This window comes from Hirundo rustica, chromosome 9 (assembly GCF_015227805.2).
Source record: "Hirundo rustica isolate bHirRus1 chromosome 9, bHirRus1.pri.v3, whole genome shotgun sequence".
NCBI lineage: Eukaryota > Metazoa > Chordata > Aves > Passeriformes > Hirundinidae > Hirundo > Hirundo rustica.
The window spans coordinates 11044450-11057970 of NC_053458.1; the positions used below are offsets into that span (position 1 = coordinate 11044450).

The 13521-nt window shown below is 55.0% G+C and overlaps 2 protein-coding genes across 7 annotated transcripts in view; one reads left to right on the forward strand and one right to left on the reverse strand.

Moving 5' to 3' along the window:
• The first annotated feature begins 1854 nt into the window (after positions 1-1854).
• On the forward strand, positions 1855-4831 carry HYI (hydroxypyruvate isomerase (putative)). Its single transcript, XM_040073226.1, has 8 exons — positions 1855-2050; positions 2127-2238; positions 3389-3503; positions 3650-3728; positions 3909-3958; positions 4134-4203; positions 4388-4522; positions 4701-4831. Exons 1-8 carry the CDS (start codon positions 1855-1857, stop codon positions 4787-4789), a joined length of 846 nt encoding a protein of 281 aa, XP_039929160.1. The 3' UTR covers positions 4790-4831.
• Positions 4515-13521, reverse strand: part of SZT2 (SZT2 subunit of KICSTOR complex) — a 54901-nt gene continuing 45894 nt past the window's right edge. For all 6 annotated transcript variants that reach the window (XM_058421803.1, XM_040073222.2, XM_040073223.2 and 3 more), the window contains 9 exons: positions 12144-12224; positions 11659-11733; positions 10576-10789; positions 10120-10303; positions 9678-9800; positions 8944-9445; positions 8494-8610; positions 8329-8397; positions 4515-6118 (listed from right to left, as the gene is read on the reverse strand). In XM_058421803.1, coding sequence (XP_058277786.1) covers positions 5975-6118; positions 8329-8397; positions 8494-8610; positions 8944-9445; positions 9678-9800; positions 10120-10303; positions 10576-10789; positions 11659-11733; positions 12144-12224 — 1509 coding nt within the window. In that variant the 3' untranslated portion in view covers positions 4515-5974. The remainder of the gene's footprint in view (positions 6119-8328; positions 8398-8493; positions 8611-8943; positions 9446-9677; positions 9801-10119; positions 10304-10575; positions 10790-11658; positions 11734-12143; positions 12225-13521) is intronic.

Genomic DNA, 13521 nt, shown 5'->3' on the forward strand with positions numbered 1-13521 from the left:
AAGGTAAAGTGACAAAACACCGGCCTGCAATGCAGGAACCGCAGTTATAACATGAGAAAATCAATGCAATATATTACCAGAGACATAAAGATGCTATTAATGCTTCAGCACAGAGCCCTCAGCTTCGCCTGCCATCGCAGGGGAGTTTTACATGAGGGCTCTGTGCATTCCCATCTGGTTGCTCAGGTCACCCACATGCTGGGGCTCAGTTCTGTGTTTATTCACTGACACCCCCACCCAGCAAAGCTTTCCTGCTCCCACACACTGACTCCTGTGCTTTGACCCTGGCAGGGGCATGGGCTCCAGCTGGAGCGGTAACCAGGACTGCCAGGACAATGCATGGCCCCAGTGAAAGCCTTTCAGAGGTGCAAGGACCCAGTGAGGCTGCAGCCCCAGGCCAGGCAGGTGCCAGCTCTCCATCTAGGGATTCCAATTACGGTGCAGCTCTGCCATCCACCCACCTGCACTCAGGTGCCTCCTGGAAAAGACTGAGGAGAATGACAACCCCTGTGCACCACAGAGTGAGGCCACGGGACATGTATAAAGTGCAGCACTCCTCGGGCACGGCGGCTGCCAGCAGGGAGCAGTCTGTATCTTGGGGATGTGTGCTGGGTAAGGAGGAGAGCTGGGGATATACATGCAGCCAGCCACTTCACCTCACACATCAGGGGCAGCAAAGCCTTCCACAACACCGGGAAGCTGGGAGGGACAGCCAGCAGGGGTGATGGGGCCGTCATGGGGATACACTGCTCCTGGGACACAGGTGGGGAGGCAGGGTTGGGTTGGTGCTCGATCCTGTGGAGATGCTTTTCATCTCATGTCCCTTTTGCATCCCAAGGACATGGATGCCACTCCCTGAAACTGACAGTTTGGATTATTACTGAGAAGTTGAGTCAAGCCTCTTCTAATTGATTAATCAATAGCTTTAATTGAGTTGAGACTCCGTAGTGGGTAGCTTCACCACTGTTATCCCCTCAGCTGGCACTGCCCTGACCCCCCACCAAAAACCTGTTGCTGTGGCTGGCCTCCGCCCAGACTGGGCTCCCAAAACACGGCGAATTCCTGGGGCTTGCAGCTGCCTGGGGCTGCAAAGGGCTACTGCAGCAGTGACAGAGGAGTCGGAGTATGCGGGGCTCCCCCGGCACGGGGTAGAGCCCCCAGGAACAAGCTGAATACAAAGGGCTACAAAATGTCCGCGGCTCATGGTACCCGTTCTGTCAGCCACGGCACAGCCCCAGGGCATGGGCAGGACAGGACATGCACCCCACCCGTGCAGCCTGCGAGTGCTCCTGGGGACAGAGCACGGGCAATGGCCACCGGCAACGCGGGGCTGCGCACGGGCACCGCCGGGGTCACACTCCCGCACGCCCGAGCCACAGCCTGCAGAGGTGGAGATGAACATTTTATGGTAAAATATGCAGAGCATGGGACAAAAGGAGAGAGCATTTCTCGCATAATGAGACGTTGTCAGAGACAAGCTCCCCAGGAAACCAATTAAGAGGGCGTTTTGCGTGTGTCAGGCCAACACCTGGCGAAACTCCCTTTCCCAGAGCGGATTCCAGCCGCGCGGTGCCACGGGCGCCAGCACGGCCCTGTCCCGCAGAGCCTCCGGCGCAGCCGGGAGCCCCACGCGTGTCACAGGCGGCACGGGGCCGCCTGTGCCCGCGGGGCCGCTCACCCTCGGCCGCGGGCACGTCCCGGAGCCCTCAGCGCGCCGCCCATCCGCGGCGCTGAGCCGGGCACTGCCCCCGCCGCTGGGGGCTCGCCGCGCTCCGGGCCGGGCCGGGGCCGCTCAGGCGGGACGCGGTGCCCGGAGCGGCCGCGGGAGCACCGCCCAGGCCGGCCCCGCCCGCCATGGCGCTGCGCTTTTCCGCCAACCTCTCATGGCTCTTCCCGGAGCTCCCGGCGCTGCCGGCGCGGCTGGAAGCGGCCGCGGCCGCCGGGTTCGGAGCGGTGGAGGCGGCTTGGCCGGCGGGCTGCCCGGCTCAGGAGCTGCGGGCCGCGGCGGAGCGGGCGAGGGTGCGGATCGCGCTCCTCAACACCCCCCCCGGTACGGCCGCGTCCCGCTGCTCCCCATGGACGTGGGATAGCGAGGACCCTGCGCCGACACCGCCGCTCTCTCCCAGGGGACCAGGAGGCGGGCGAGCTGGGGCTGGCGGCCGTGCCCGGGCGGCAGGCAGCCTTCCGGCAGGGCCTGGAGGCGGCCGTGCACTACGCCAGGGCTGTGGGCTGCCCCAGGTAGGTGCGAAGCGGGACCCCCGCTCCGGCCGCGCCCCCGGCCCCGCGGCTGCCGGGGGAGCTTCCCCTACTGCCCTCCTGCTCCAGCGCTGCGCCCGAGCGGAGCCTGCCCTTTTCCCCGCTTTGCCTCCCGCTGCCGGGTCACGGAGCCTCTCCCGGGCAGCAGCTCCTGCTCGGCTTCTGCTTCGTCTGGACGGAGCCGGCTCGGGGCAGACCCCGCTCTGCGTGGTCGCGGCCTCAGCGTGCTCGCTGGGAGCGGACCCAGAGCTGCCAGGCACGAGTCTGACCCTGCCCTTCGCAGCAGTGGCTCTTGTTCCCACCTCCACACCACAGTCCCCCAGGATAATCCCTGTTTCCTCCCCAGCTGCACCAATCTTTTCCACCAGAACACCACAACAGTTGCTTTTCTTGAGGCCATGCTCACTCCAGCACAGCAGAGACACCATAAAAGATGCAATTAGCCTGGCACAGCTCCCTTCAGAAAACCAACAGGGCCCTTTTATTCCACTTACTTTGCACCGTTCTTTCCTTTTGCAACTCGGTCCAAAGCCCTGTGAAGGGCATGGGGTAGGTGGGCCAGAGGCTGCTCAGCACCCTTTTCACACTGGTAAAGGCACATTGCAAAGGTTTTTGTTTCTTCTGTTCACCTTCCCCCAGTGATGGCTGAAGAAGGCCTGGTGTTCGAGCTCTTCATGGCAGGGCAGTCCAGCACGGGGCACTGGCCCCTCCCTGCTCACAGCCAGCAAGCAGTGACACCATGCATGGGGCAGGCCCCTGGCAGATGCAGCACACCAGTGGCCCAGCATGCTGGTTTGGGGCCCCCCAAGGAGCAAGAGCCCAAGAAAGCTCCAGAGTCAGGGTGAAAGAGCTGAAGGCAGTTAACCAAAGAGGGAAGAAGCAAGGTCTGTGATTTGTCAGGCAAAAGGCTCAAAGCCATCCCTCTGTGTACTGCGGTGGGATGGTGCATATTTGTGTCCTGGCTGGTAGCTTGCTGGCTGTTCTTGTGCCTCCTGCAGGAGAGATGGCTCTTCTTGCCCCCTTCTGTGTCTGCTCTGCCAGCCTGCCCCCCTTTCCATCAGCAGAGGAAGGTGTATTAGATCAGGGCAGCTGCTTGCAGTTGCTGCCTGTGGTTATCTCTCTGTGCCTGTAGGATTCATGTGATGGCTGGGCGGGTTCCCCTGGGCACAGACCGGGCTGCAGTGGCAGGTGAGATGGAAACCACCTTCATTGAGAATCTCAGATACACTGCTGACCTCCTGTCTCAGGTAAGTGGGGAATGGCTCCTGCTTTGTGTGTGCAGTTCTTAGGATACCCAAGATGGGGAATAGCCCAGCAGCCTGGCATGGGAAAGTTATGACTCCTGCTGCAGATATGACAGGGTGCTCTGCAGGGTGACATTAGTGTGTTACAGGAGGACATGATTGGATTGTTGGAGCCTATTAACAACCGCATCACTGATCCTCGCTACTATCTGAACACCCCACACCAAGGTAAGCCACAGACCAAGAGTCTCCTTCAGAGGAGGAGAAGGATCTCCAACGTGTGCAAGGCAAAAAGTTGCCTCACCAGGAGGGAGATGCTGAGGGAGCACAGTTGACAAAGGGGTCCTGCGGCTTCTCTGCAAAGCTTCCACCCTGGGGGCAATGGTTTCTCATTTCTTGCCCCCTTAGCTGCTGCCATCCTGGAGAAAGTGGGACGGCCCAACCTGAAGCTGCAGCTGGTGAGTCAGCATTGAAGCTCTCCATGAGGGAAACTTGCACAGGTCCACAAAGGAGTTCTGGTGGCTATGGGCTTGTTATCCCCTCCTGGGGACATTGGACAGGGACCATAGCACAGCTGTCCCTAACTGCTCGCTGCTGAACAGCTGCATTCTCCCTTTTGCTCTCTCGCCCCAGGACCTTTTTCACTGCCAGATCATGGATGGCAATTTGTCACGGAACCTGGAGATGTACTTCCCACTCATCGGTAACACCCTGCGCCCAGACCAACTCCATTGGGCAGGAGTGGCTTTGAGAGGGGTCCCTCCTACTCCAGGCTCTGCTGTAGCTGGCTGGGGGTGTGGGGCTGCTCTTGGGTCACCTTGTCTCATGGCCACAGAAGGCTGCAGGCAGGGCTGCCTTGGGCATGGCCTCTCCTGTCCCCTCCCTAGGTCATATCCAGATTGCACAGGTACCGGGGCGGCACGAGCCCGATAGCCCTGGGGAGTTGAACTTCCCCTACATCTTCGAGCTCCTGGAGTCCCTGGGCTACAGTGGCTACGTGGGGTGCGAGTATGCTCCCAAGGGTGAGTAGCCGGGCAGGTCCCAGCACAGAGCAGCCTGCTGGGTACTGTGCAAAGACAGGCAGGTCCTGGGCGGCACAGATGGTGGGTGTCATCCCTACCTGGGGATGAGGGCTCTGTCCTGAACAGAAGCTGCTCCAGCTTCTCCAGCTGCAGCAGGAGACTTTGTCTGTCACTGCAGGAGACACCCTGGAAGGTCTGGGCTGGCTGCGATCGTATTGGGAAAGCCGGGGGCTGCACCATGGTGGGACCAGCAAGGCAGCCAAGTAAAACTAGAAAACTATGAGAATAAAAGACAAAGCAGTGGCTTAACAGAGGAGCACATATCTTCTCTAGGGCTAGGGGAGTGTGGTGGGTGGGATGATTTCCTAGAATGAGGTTAGGAGGATCTATGTCATTTCCCTTCCCCAGGCTCTTCTGGGCTAGCCCAAGCTGTAACCTCATCTACACAAGTACCACCTGCAGCATGTTTGATTTAGTGATGGCTCAGGCACCACTGTAGGTGACAGCTTTCATGTTCAGGCTGCAGGGGTGTCCAGGGAGAGGTTTCCAGTCCCCCCAATAAGGTGAGCATTCTAGCTGGTGCCTGAAGTTGTGGAAAGAACACTCTGGATGTCCAGGTACTGAAGTTCTCAACTGGCTGTTGCCAGTGCCCAGCTCTGACTCTGCAGCAGGGCTGCAAGTGAAGCAAGCAGTCCCGGCCCAGGCTGTCTGATCCAAGGTAACGGTGGGAGGTGCCTGTGCATGGACACTCAAGGCTGACTGCCCTGCTGCTACTGCTCTGGATTCCAGAGCAAACCCAGCCAGCCCCATAGCCAGAGCTGCTCTGCATCCTCTACAGGAAGCTTTCCACAGCCTACAGTGACTGGGCAGGGATCTGGTTCAGTTTATTTCACAGATAGACCAATGGCTCCAAATGTACACCTTCAGGAAACATTCCTGTGATCCAGCTCACCCTCCCTGTCCCATTCATGCTCTCCCAGGGAAAGCAGAAGGCCAGAAGCAGTTGTCCTCACTGTCAGTCAGGCCTCACTGCAGTCAGGAGTCTTTTCTCCTAAAGCCAGAGGACTGTACAGTGCTGCCCTGGGCAGAAGATGATGCTGTGCATGCTCTCCTCACTGCCTTCCCAGCAGGCAGAACTCACCTGTTGATGCCAAAACCATGTCCCTTAGAGTTATGCTTCAGCCAGGCTGCAGCAGCCAAGTTCCTGCCCTTGCAGTTTGGTTCAAGGCCATTCAGTATCAAACCCACTGAAAACAGCACACGAGGGTCACACCAGTCAGCCAGTGATGAGGTGCACGTCCCCAGGCTCCTCCCAGCCGTGTGTGCCACTGGCAGCGCTGCCTGCAGTGCCCAGGCACAGGTCCCCCCGAGACCTGTTCTTGCCCATGGTCACCAATGGCACGGCCGTGCCAAGGTGGGAATACGCAGTGCTCCAGGACGTGGGTGCCAGTTCTAGAGCAGGCCCGTCCACAGGTTGAAGCAGGCGGTGTTGATAACTGACTCCAGGTGATGGTACGTGGACACAAGCTGAGGCAGAGGACTCTCGCTGTTCTGGGGCTGCACTGGGAACGGCTCCCGGAAAACCACGGTGAGGCTCTGCCAAGAGAGAGGAGAGGGTCAGGGGACAGGATGCAGACAAGCACTGTGCAGTCCCTAGCCCAGGTGTGTGGACACTTTTTTGGCAGTGTTAGGCAAATACTGGGAGAAGTCCCAAAATGCCAATGGCACTAAGCTAGTGCCTCTTCCTGTGACAGAGCATGTTTGAGCTTCCTCCCAGCTTTTCTGCTGGAAATTTGGTGCAAGGACTTGCCCACTCTCTCCCAGCTTTCATGCATCTGTAGTTATGCCAATCCTGGCAGCAACCAGAGGAGAGGGGGGGAATCCTACTGCCTCCACAGTAACAGGAGCTTCCAGGGAAATTAGAGGGAAATTTCTTCTAAGGGAAAGAGTAGGAGTGCAACAAATGGGGAAGGGGAGAAGATTAAATGTAATAACTGCAATCCTAAAAATAAATGCTGCCTGCTCCACTCTGACTAGTGACTGTACTGAAAGGCAGGGCAAAGGCAGAGGGGCGTAGGGAGCAGGCAGAAGTTGCAGGAGCTGAAGCAGAACAAAAATATGAGTGACTCAGTGCACTCAGATCAGCATCATGGAGGCAAGACACAGGGACAGGATGTTCTCCAGAGTTGAAATCAGCACATACAGTAGACAGGTTCCCTAACAAACTGGTAAAGCCACGAGAAGAGCTGTGTAAATACAAAACAGCAAATGTACCATCATCATTTAAGGGGGGAAAGGAAGTGATTTGTGAGCCCAACTCCAGCAGCATGCAAGGCTTCAGAGCAGACTGGGGGAGACAGGACCATGAGGGAAATACAGCTCAGTGGTACCAAAGTGATGTGCTAATGCTAAAATTCTCTTTGAAAAGGTAATATTTCTAGACAAAAGAATCATAATACATCTTATCTGAAATTCAGGAAGGATTTGATGTGGTGTCACATGGGAAATTTGGGCAAGCTGAAAAGATAGGAATTAACTCAAAAATTATAAGGTGAGAACATGGCAGTGCTGAAAGAGGAAATGGAGAGAGGTTACAGATAGAGTTCCTTCAGAATAGGCTTTGGGAATCACATCGCCTAGTACTTTAACAATTCTGGTACAAAGATGAGGAATATGCTGATAAAATTTGAGGCACTAATACAAAAGAAGACTGAGATAATGGGAAAAAAACAACCCACCAAACAAAAAAAAACCCACAAAACCAAAAACCAAAAAAAAAAAAACAAAAAAAAACAAAAAAAAAACCACAACCCAAAAAACCACCCCCAAAAAACCTGAGTTTTGAGAGGCCACAAGAATGGGATGAATGCTAAGCACAGTATACAATGTTATGAAAACAAAGGATTTCTTTTACAAAATGAGTCACTGGGAGAGGGGATGGATTTATCATATCAATGACACTATGACCATCAAGTGGCAGGAGGCACTGAGCAGCCTCCCAGCAAGCACCACCTCTTCTGTCTCCCCTATGTGCTTTTCAGATGGAGCGTGATTTATTTTATACAGCATCAGTTACTCTGCAGTCTCTGCAGAAGCATTATTGTGGACTGAAGCCTCTTGTAGATCCCCTGCTCTCATATGGAGCTGCATTCCCTGCAACCCATCCTGTACCCTGCCTGGGAGCACAGCTGAAAGCAAAGTATTTTTGCCCTCAAGTTCAGTGCAGGTTTACTGGGACCCTGGCAGTGCAGGTCCCCTTCCTTTCTGCCCACGTAGGAGCAGCCCAGAGCACTGGTGACCCCTCCTAGCCAGACCCAGTGTGATCTGACTTTGGACTGAATACAGAAGGACTGCTTAGCCTGGATATAGAGACAACTGAGAAAATTATCCAAAAACAATCCTGTGAGGGAAAAGAGGATCTAGTGCTCACTGTTTTCTAATACAAGAGCAAAGGGGCATCACATGGAAAGAACAGTAAGAGCTTCAAAAATAAGCCAAGGAAGTTCTTCACCTAGACTGCAACTGCCTCATGGAGCTGCAAATGAGGGGAAATCATGGATGCCAGAAATTAACTAAAGGAAATAAAGCTGTGGAGGGCTACTAAATAAATGTGAAGGCCACTTCTAGCTCAGGATGGGCCTAAGCTACAGATTTTCAGATGCTGGGATAGTATTTAGGAGAAGCATTACAAGCTTCTTGACCTGGTCATGTTCTCATGCACACCTGCCCTTGGCCACAGCTGGATCAATCTAGAAAGATTCCTGGCCTGAGCCAACATAGCTGTTGTTCTGTTCCCAAGGACTCACCGTTTTTCCTGAATGAGAATCAAGAAACACAAGGACAAAGCAATCTGTGAACTTCTGGTTGAGCACAACCTGTAAGGAGAGTCACAGAGCACGTTAGAAAGGAGCCAGTACAGAACCCAGGACACAGGGACAGAGGCTGCAGGTGGGCAATGGGCTGTGTGTTACCAGATACTGCGTGCCAGTTTCAGCATTGTGGAAGTGCCGACAGCTCTGGGGAAAGCGGCTCAACAGCACCTTGATGAGGCTCTGGTACCAGGAGACTGTCATGGTGAGGAAGCATTCCTGAAGGCATAGAAAAGGCCTGATCTTCAGTCTCCCTCTAGCCATGGCACCAGCAGCCTTAATAATGCTACAGCAGCCTTCAGACCCCAAATCAGATGCAACCCTCCCAGCCCACTGAGGATGCTGACTGAGGGCTGTTCACTCTCTATACACAGGTCCATGCAGTCTCCTCCTTCCCCTGCCAGCTAGGAGCTGTATTCCTGCCTCAACCTTCCCATCAAGCAGGAAGAGATGTGCATTGCAGACCCCTGATGCTGCAGACCTGGCACCCCACTCCATCCCCAGAGCAGAACAGCAGCTGCTGTGCACTGTGCCCCCATCCCTGCTGCTCACCAGCTGCGGGTCGACATCTGCAATGGATTTCCCATGCACGGCATCGAGCAGCTCCTCCAGCTCCACCAGCGAGAGCTTGCCCAGCTTCAGCTTGTCAGAAGCCAGAGGCTCCAGAAGGAAGAGGCGCTTCCAGAGGTTGTCCCTGCGGCAGTGACACTTGGCCAGCTGCACCATGCTGCTGAGCTGCTTCTGGGCTGAGGCCACCTCGGAGGCCAGCAAGGGGAAGAGCGGAGAGGTGTAGAAGAGGCCAGGCCCCAGTTTGACCTGCGTGCCCCCCGCGTAGAACTCGCTGCTGTCCTCCACGTCCTGCCACAGCTCCCGCTCTGCCGATGGCTGCCGGCCCAGGCTCGGCTCCGGCTCCGCTGCCTCCCAGGCCGCCCGTCCTACCACAGGCTCCAGCACTTCCCGCTGCAAGCGCGGCAGCTTCTTGAAGCGTCGCATGTCGGCCGTGAGCCGCGGAAAGAGCTCCCGCTGGCTTGTCATGATGACGTAGAAACGCAACCTGGGCGCAAGGAGACACTTGTGACCCGGAGAAGGACTGCGCCCCCCTCTCTGCTGCACAGAACATGAACCACAGGCCCCTCTGTCCCTGCCAGAGAGGGTGCCCAGGTTCTCACAGTGATCCTCCCCAGACACCAACAACTCTGCGTGTGCTATTCCACATGGAACCAGTCCCTCTCAGAGCCCTCCTCCCCAGCCAGGAGGCTCTGCTGTCACTGGCCCCCAGTGCTCACCGGAGCATGCGTCTCTCTGCCTCACTCTGCTCCTCAAACGGTGCTGCACTGTGACAAACCAGGAGGGACACATCAAAGTCATCATGGTGACGCAGACCTTCAGAGTCCTTGTAGGAGCCCGAGCTGGGATAAAAAAGCACATCAGTATGAAAGGAAGCCTCACTTTGTTCTCCCAGGGCTCCTGATCACAACGAACTGTTGGACATGGGGAATTCCACATAGCAGGACTCCTCAGAAGTGCCACAGGAAATGTCAAATATCACATGCACCTGCACACATACACACCACCCCTGCTGGCCATCTCAGAAGGACTGGCCAGAAACTGCTGCCTGGCACTATACAGAACAGCCAGCTTTGCTGGCACCTTGGGGCAGTGTCCCCAGGACTGGCAGGTTGCCACCAATCTCCAGCAGCTCCAGGAACTTGTAGCAGATGCTCTCACCTGTTCCAAATAGAGACCAGTGCATATTCGTTCTGCTCTGTGCCCGGCGTTCCCTTCTTGCTGTCACTGCCCGTGGCCGGTCGGGCCATGCGCAGGGGTTTCATGTGGTAGGTGTTGGCATGGTCAGCAATGTAGTTGTACAGCTGGTGTGCAGTGATCATGTTGGTGGGCAGGGCCAGCGTGCCTTGTGGAAAAAGACGTTGCTATCACAGGAGACACTCTGTGCCTCTTACCTGGGCAGAGCAGTGTCCTCAGATCTACTCCAGGAGATAGAGCAACCAAACTGCCCCTTCCACAACAGGGCAACAAAGACTTTCCCTGATGCTCAGCCCCTCCCATTGCCCTCACCCTGTCATCTCCCTGAATACTCCAAAGGTCAGGTTTATTTGTAAAGGATTTTCACCAGGTTATGTGCTGGTGATCAACCCCAGACTGATCAAATATTGACCTACATACCTTGGAAAACGTGATTACGGCCAAATTTGGGGATGTCAGGGTGATGGGCGATGAAATCCTCCAGGAAGCTGGTGAGATGGTAGCCTTGGCGCAGAGTCATGTGGGAGCCCAGCAGATACTGGTGGACTATGCGCAAGTGGAAGTCGTAGCTGAACGAGTGCACGTGCATGAGGTCCCGCACCTTGTCACACTCCTCCGTGAAGAGCATAGAGAGCTGTGGAGGGACAGGGGGTCAAGGCAGGAGTCTTACCAGGCACCTCACACCCTCCTGCAAAGCCCCGCTAAGGCAGCATGCCACAGCCAGGGCAGCTGCCCCAGGATCAGAGCAGATGCACACTGTGCACTGCCCTGTGCCTGTGCAAGCTTTCCAGAAAAAGGCTCAGCAAATCTGCAGACAAGGTCCTGGAAGGCTCTAAGCTTAGGAGAGACACTCCAGGCATATCTGAGATGCAGCCTTGCTACAGAGCTCCCTTGGAAAGGGCAGAATGGTCATGCATATCTCCTGTCTCAGACAGCCTGGGGCTGGCCAGCCTCTACACAGACACCAGTGCCCTTGGCAACAGGCAGGAGACGCCCTGACCCTACACAGGAGAAGGGAGCAGGCAGCCCTGGAGTGTTGTAGGGCAAGGCACAGAGGCATAAAGATCCTTTCTGGAGCAGAAAGTAATCTCCTCTAGCAAAGGGCAGGAATCATGTCCACAGAACCCTGTTCCCATTCCACTTCCTTCTTGTTCCAAGGGAAGCAGAGAACCATGCACTGATTTTCCTTGAAGCAGGCATCTTTGCCAGAATTGCTCCTATTCCTCCCCAGTCTGCTCCGTCTTGCTCCCCAAGCTAGGACAAGAGTCATCCTCTTGCCAAACCTCCCACCCCCTTCTACTGCAATCCAGCTCTGCTCGAGCAGCGCCATGGAGGGCACGTGGCTACAGAAGGCTCTGGGAGGCACTGCTTTTCCATGAGGAGGGAGCAGAGCTCTCCAGAACTTGCTATGCCTGAAATGCCTACTATGCTCCAGAGACCACTCCCTCCCACAAAGCATCCCCTGACCCTAAGGAGCACCAGCTGTGCCTGCAAAGCCATTACCTGAGAGTTCACAGACTGGCCCATGGGGATGCGTGAGCACTCCAGTGCGTACTGCTTCACACAGAAATAACAGCCCTGGAGGAGAGAGAGCACGTGAGCAGAGCAGAGCACAGCCTTGGGTCTCTCCTGGGAAGGAGCACAGCCCCCACGCTCCATGCTTGGGCTGGGGCCCAGACACTCTCACCCCCCATTCTGTCTCACCTCTTGTCTGAACCAAGCCACACCAGCCAACATGTGGCTGAGCACACAGCACCCTAACTGGTGCTGAGCTCTTCATTATCCTTCCCCAGGCAACTCTTATTGCTCTGAGCCCTGCAGAATCATCTCCAGCTGATCCCAGTCTTGCAGGGCCATGGAAGAAGCAGGGTAGGACAGATGAAGAATCACGTGTCCCTGCTGCACTCCTCATCACTCCCTTTGTCACCTCTGAAGACTGTCCCTGAAGATCCCCCAGAGATCATACTTTGTTTCTTGTTCTTCCTTACCTGGAAGGCCAACTCCATGAGCACAATCCCACCTGGAAGAGCTCTCTGTAGATGGTAGGTGGCAACAGCAGGGCTTGTGCTCTGGGAAGAGAAGGACAAAGCTGAAGAGGCTCTCTGGCACACAAGGTTGTGAAGCTGCCACAAGGCTCTGTGGCAGAGGTGGAAATAGAGGGACCTCAGTAACTGAGCAATCTCGCTGGAAAGAAGAGAGGAGATCTGGCAGAGCTGACAGTGAAAAGAATCCTAAGAAACCTAATAAACAGCCTTTGAGAGAACACACCAGGCACATTGATTCCTTCACCTCCTGCTTGCTCAGGACAGGGTGTCTCTACAAGTGTGGAACACTGAGACAAGGAACAAGTGTCCATGGAACCTCACTCCCTGCTGTGGTGTCCCCAGACCATTGTGCCTGCCTGATATAGCAGCTATCAGAGAAATCCTGTCTCAATTCAGAGTTTAGCTGCCAGCAAATTCATGTGCTCCCTCTTAACTTGTTCAGCAGATTGCTCTCTTCTCATTTTATTTGCAAGGTGTTCTCTTACAGTCCTGCACCAACATCAGCCAAAGGCAGGCGCCAATAAAGTGTCAGAAAAGGGTGGGTAAATGCTATGTGCTCCTATCATCCCTGGGTGATTTCACAAGCCCTGAGTAGTTTCTACCTAGCTAGAGACTCCAATGGATTCCTCTTCCAGGTACTTACTTATTCTGTCTTGAAAGCTCATGTTCACAAAACTCATGTGTTCACAAAACCTGCTGCTCAAAGAAACACACTCCTTAGTTTCAAAACTGGCACCAAATACTTTCATTTAATGGTCTCTAGATGTTGTATAAGACAGGAAAGGGTCAATCCCTTTCCAGGTTAGCTGCAAAATTGTAGAGCTCTGACTTGTTCCTCCCTAGCTGCTGCTTCTTTATACATGAGGAACCTCAGCCTGGTCTCACAGTACAGCCATTCCAGGCTTATCTTCTCTAACCTCTCTAACTTTCACATTCATCTCACTCTAACTAAAGATCCTTCTGCCCTACAATTGCCCTTAAGCATAGATGCTGAAGATCCTCTCACAGGTAATCCTTCAGAATCTCACCCAAAAGCAGCCTATCCTTGCCCTAGGTCATTCTGTTCCTCTTCTGAGCCCCTCCAAGTTGTTACGAGTCTTTTGGTATTTGCCCTGGTTCCAGCCAATGCCAGGAAAGGGCTCTGAGGCCTGTAGGAAGACATGCAGGAGGGCAAAGAGATCTCATCACACCCAAACTCCCAAAGACGGTGATGGTCTAGACAGGCTGTCTTCGATGCTTTCTCTGCCCTCTCATATCCCTTCTGCCTGAAACAGTTCCAAAAGCCAGCCAGAACTGGCCCACTCCACAGCCTGACTTCCAT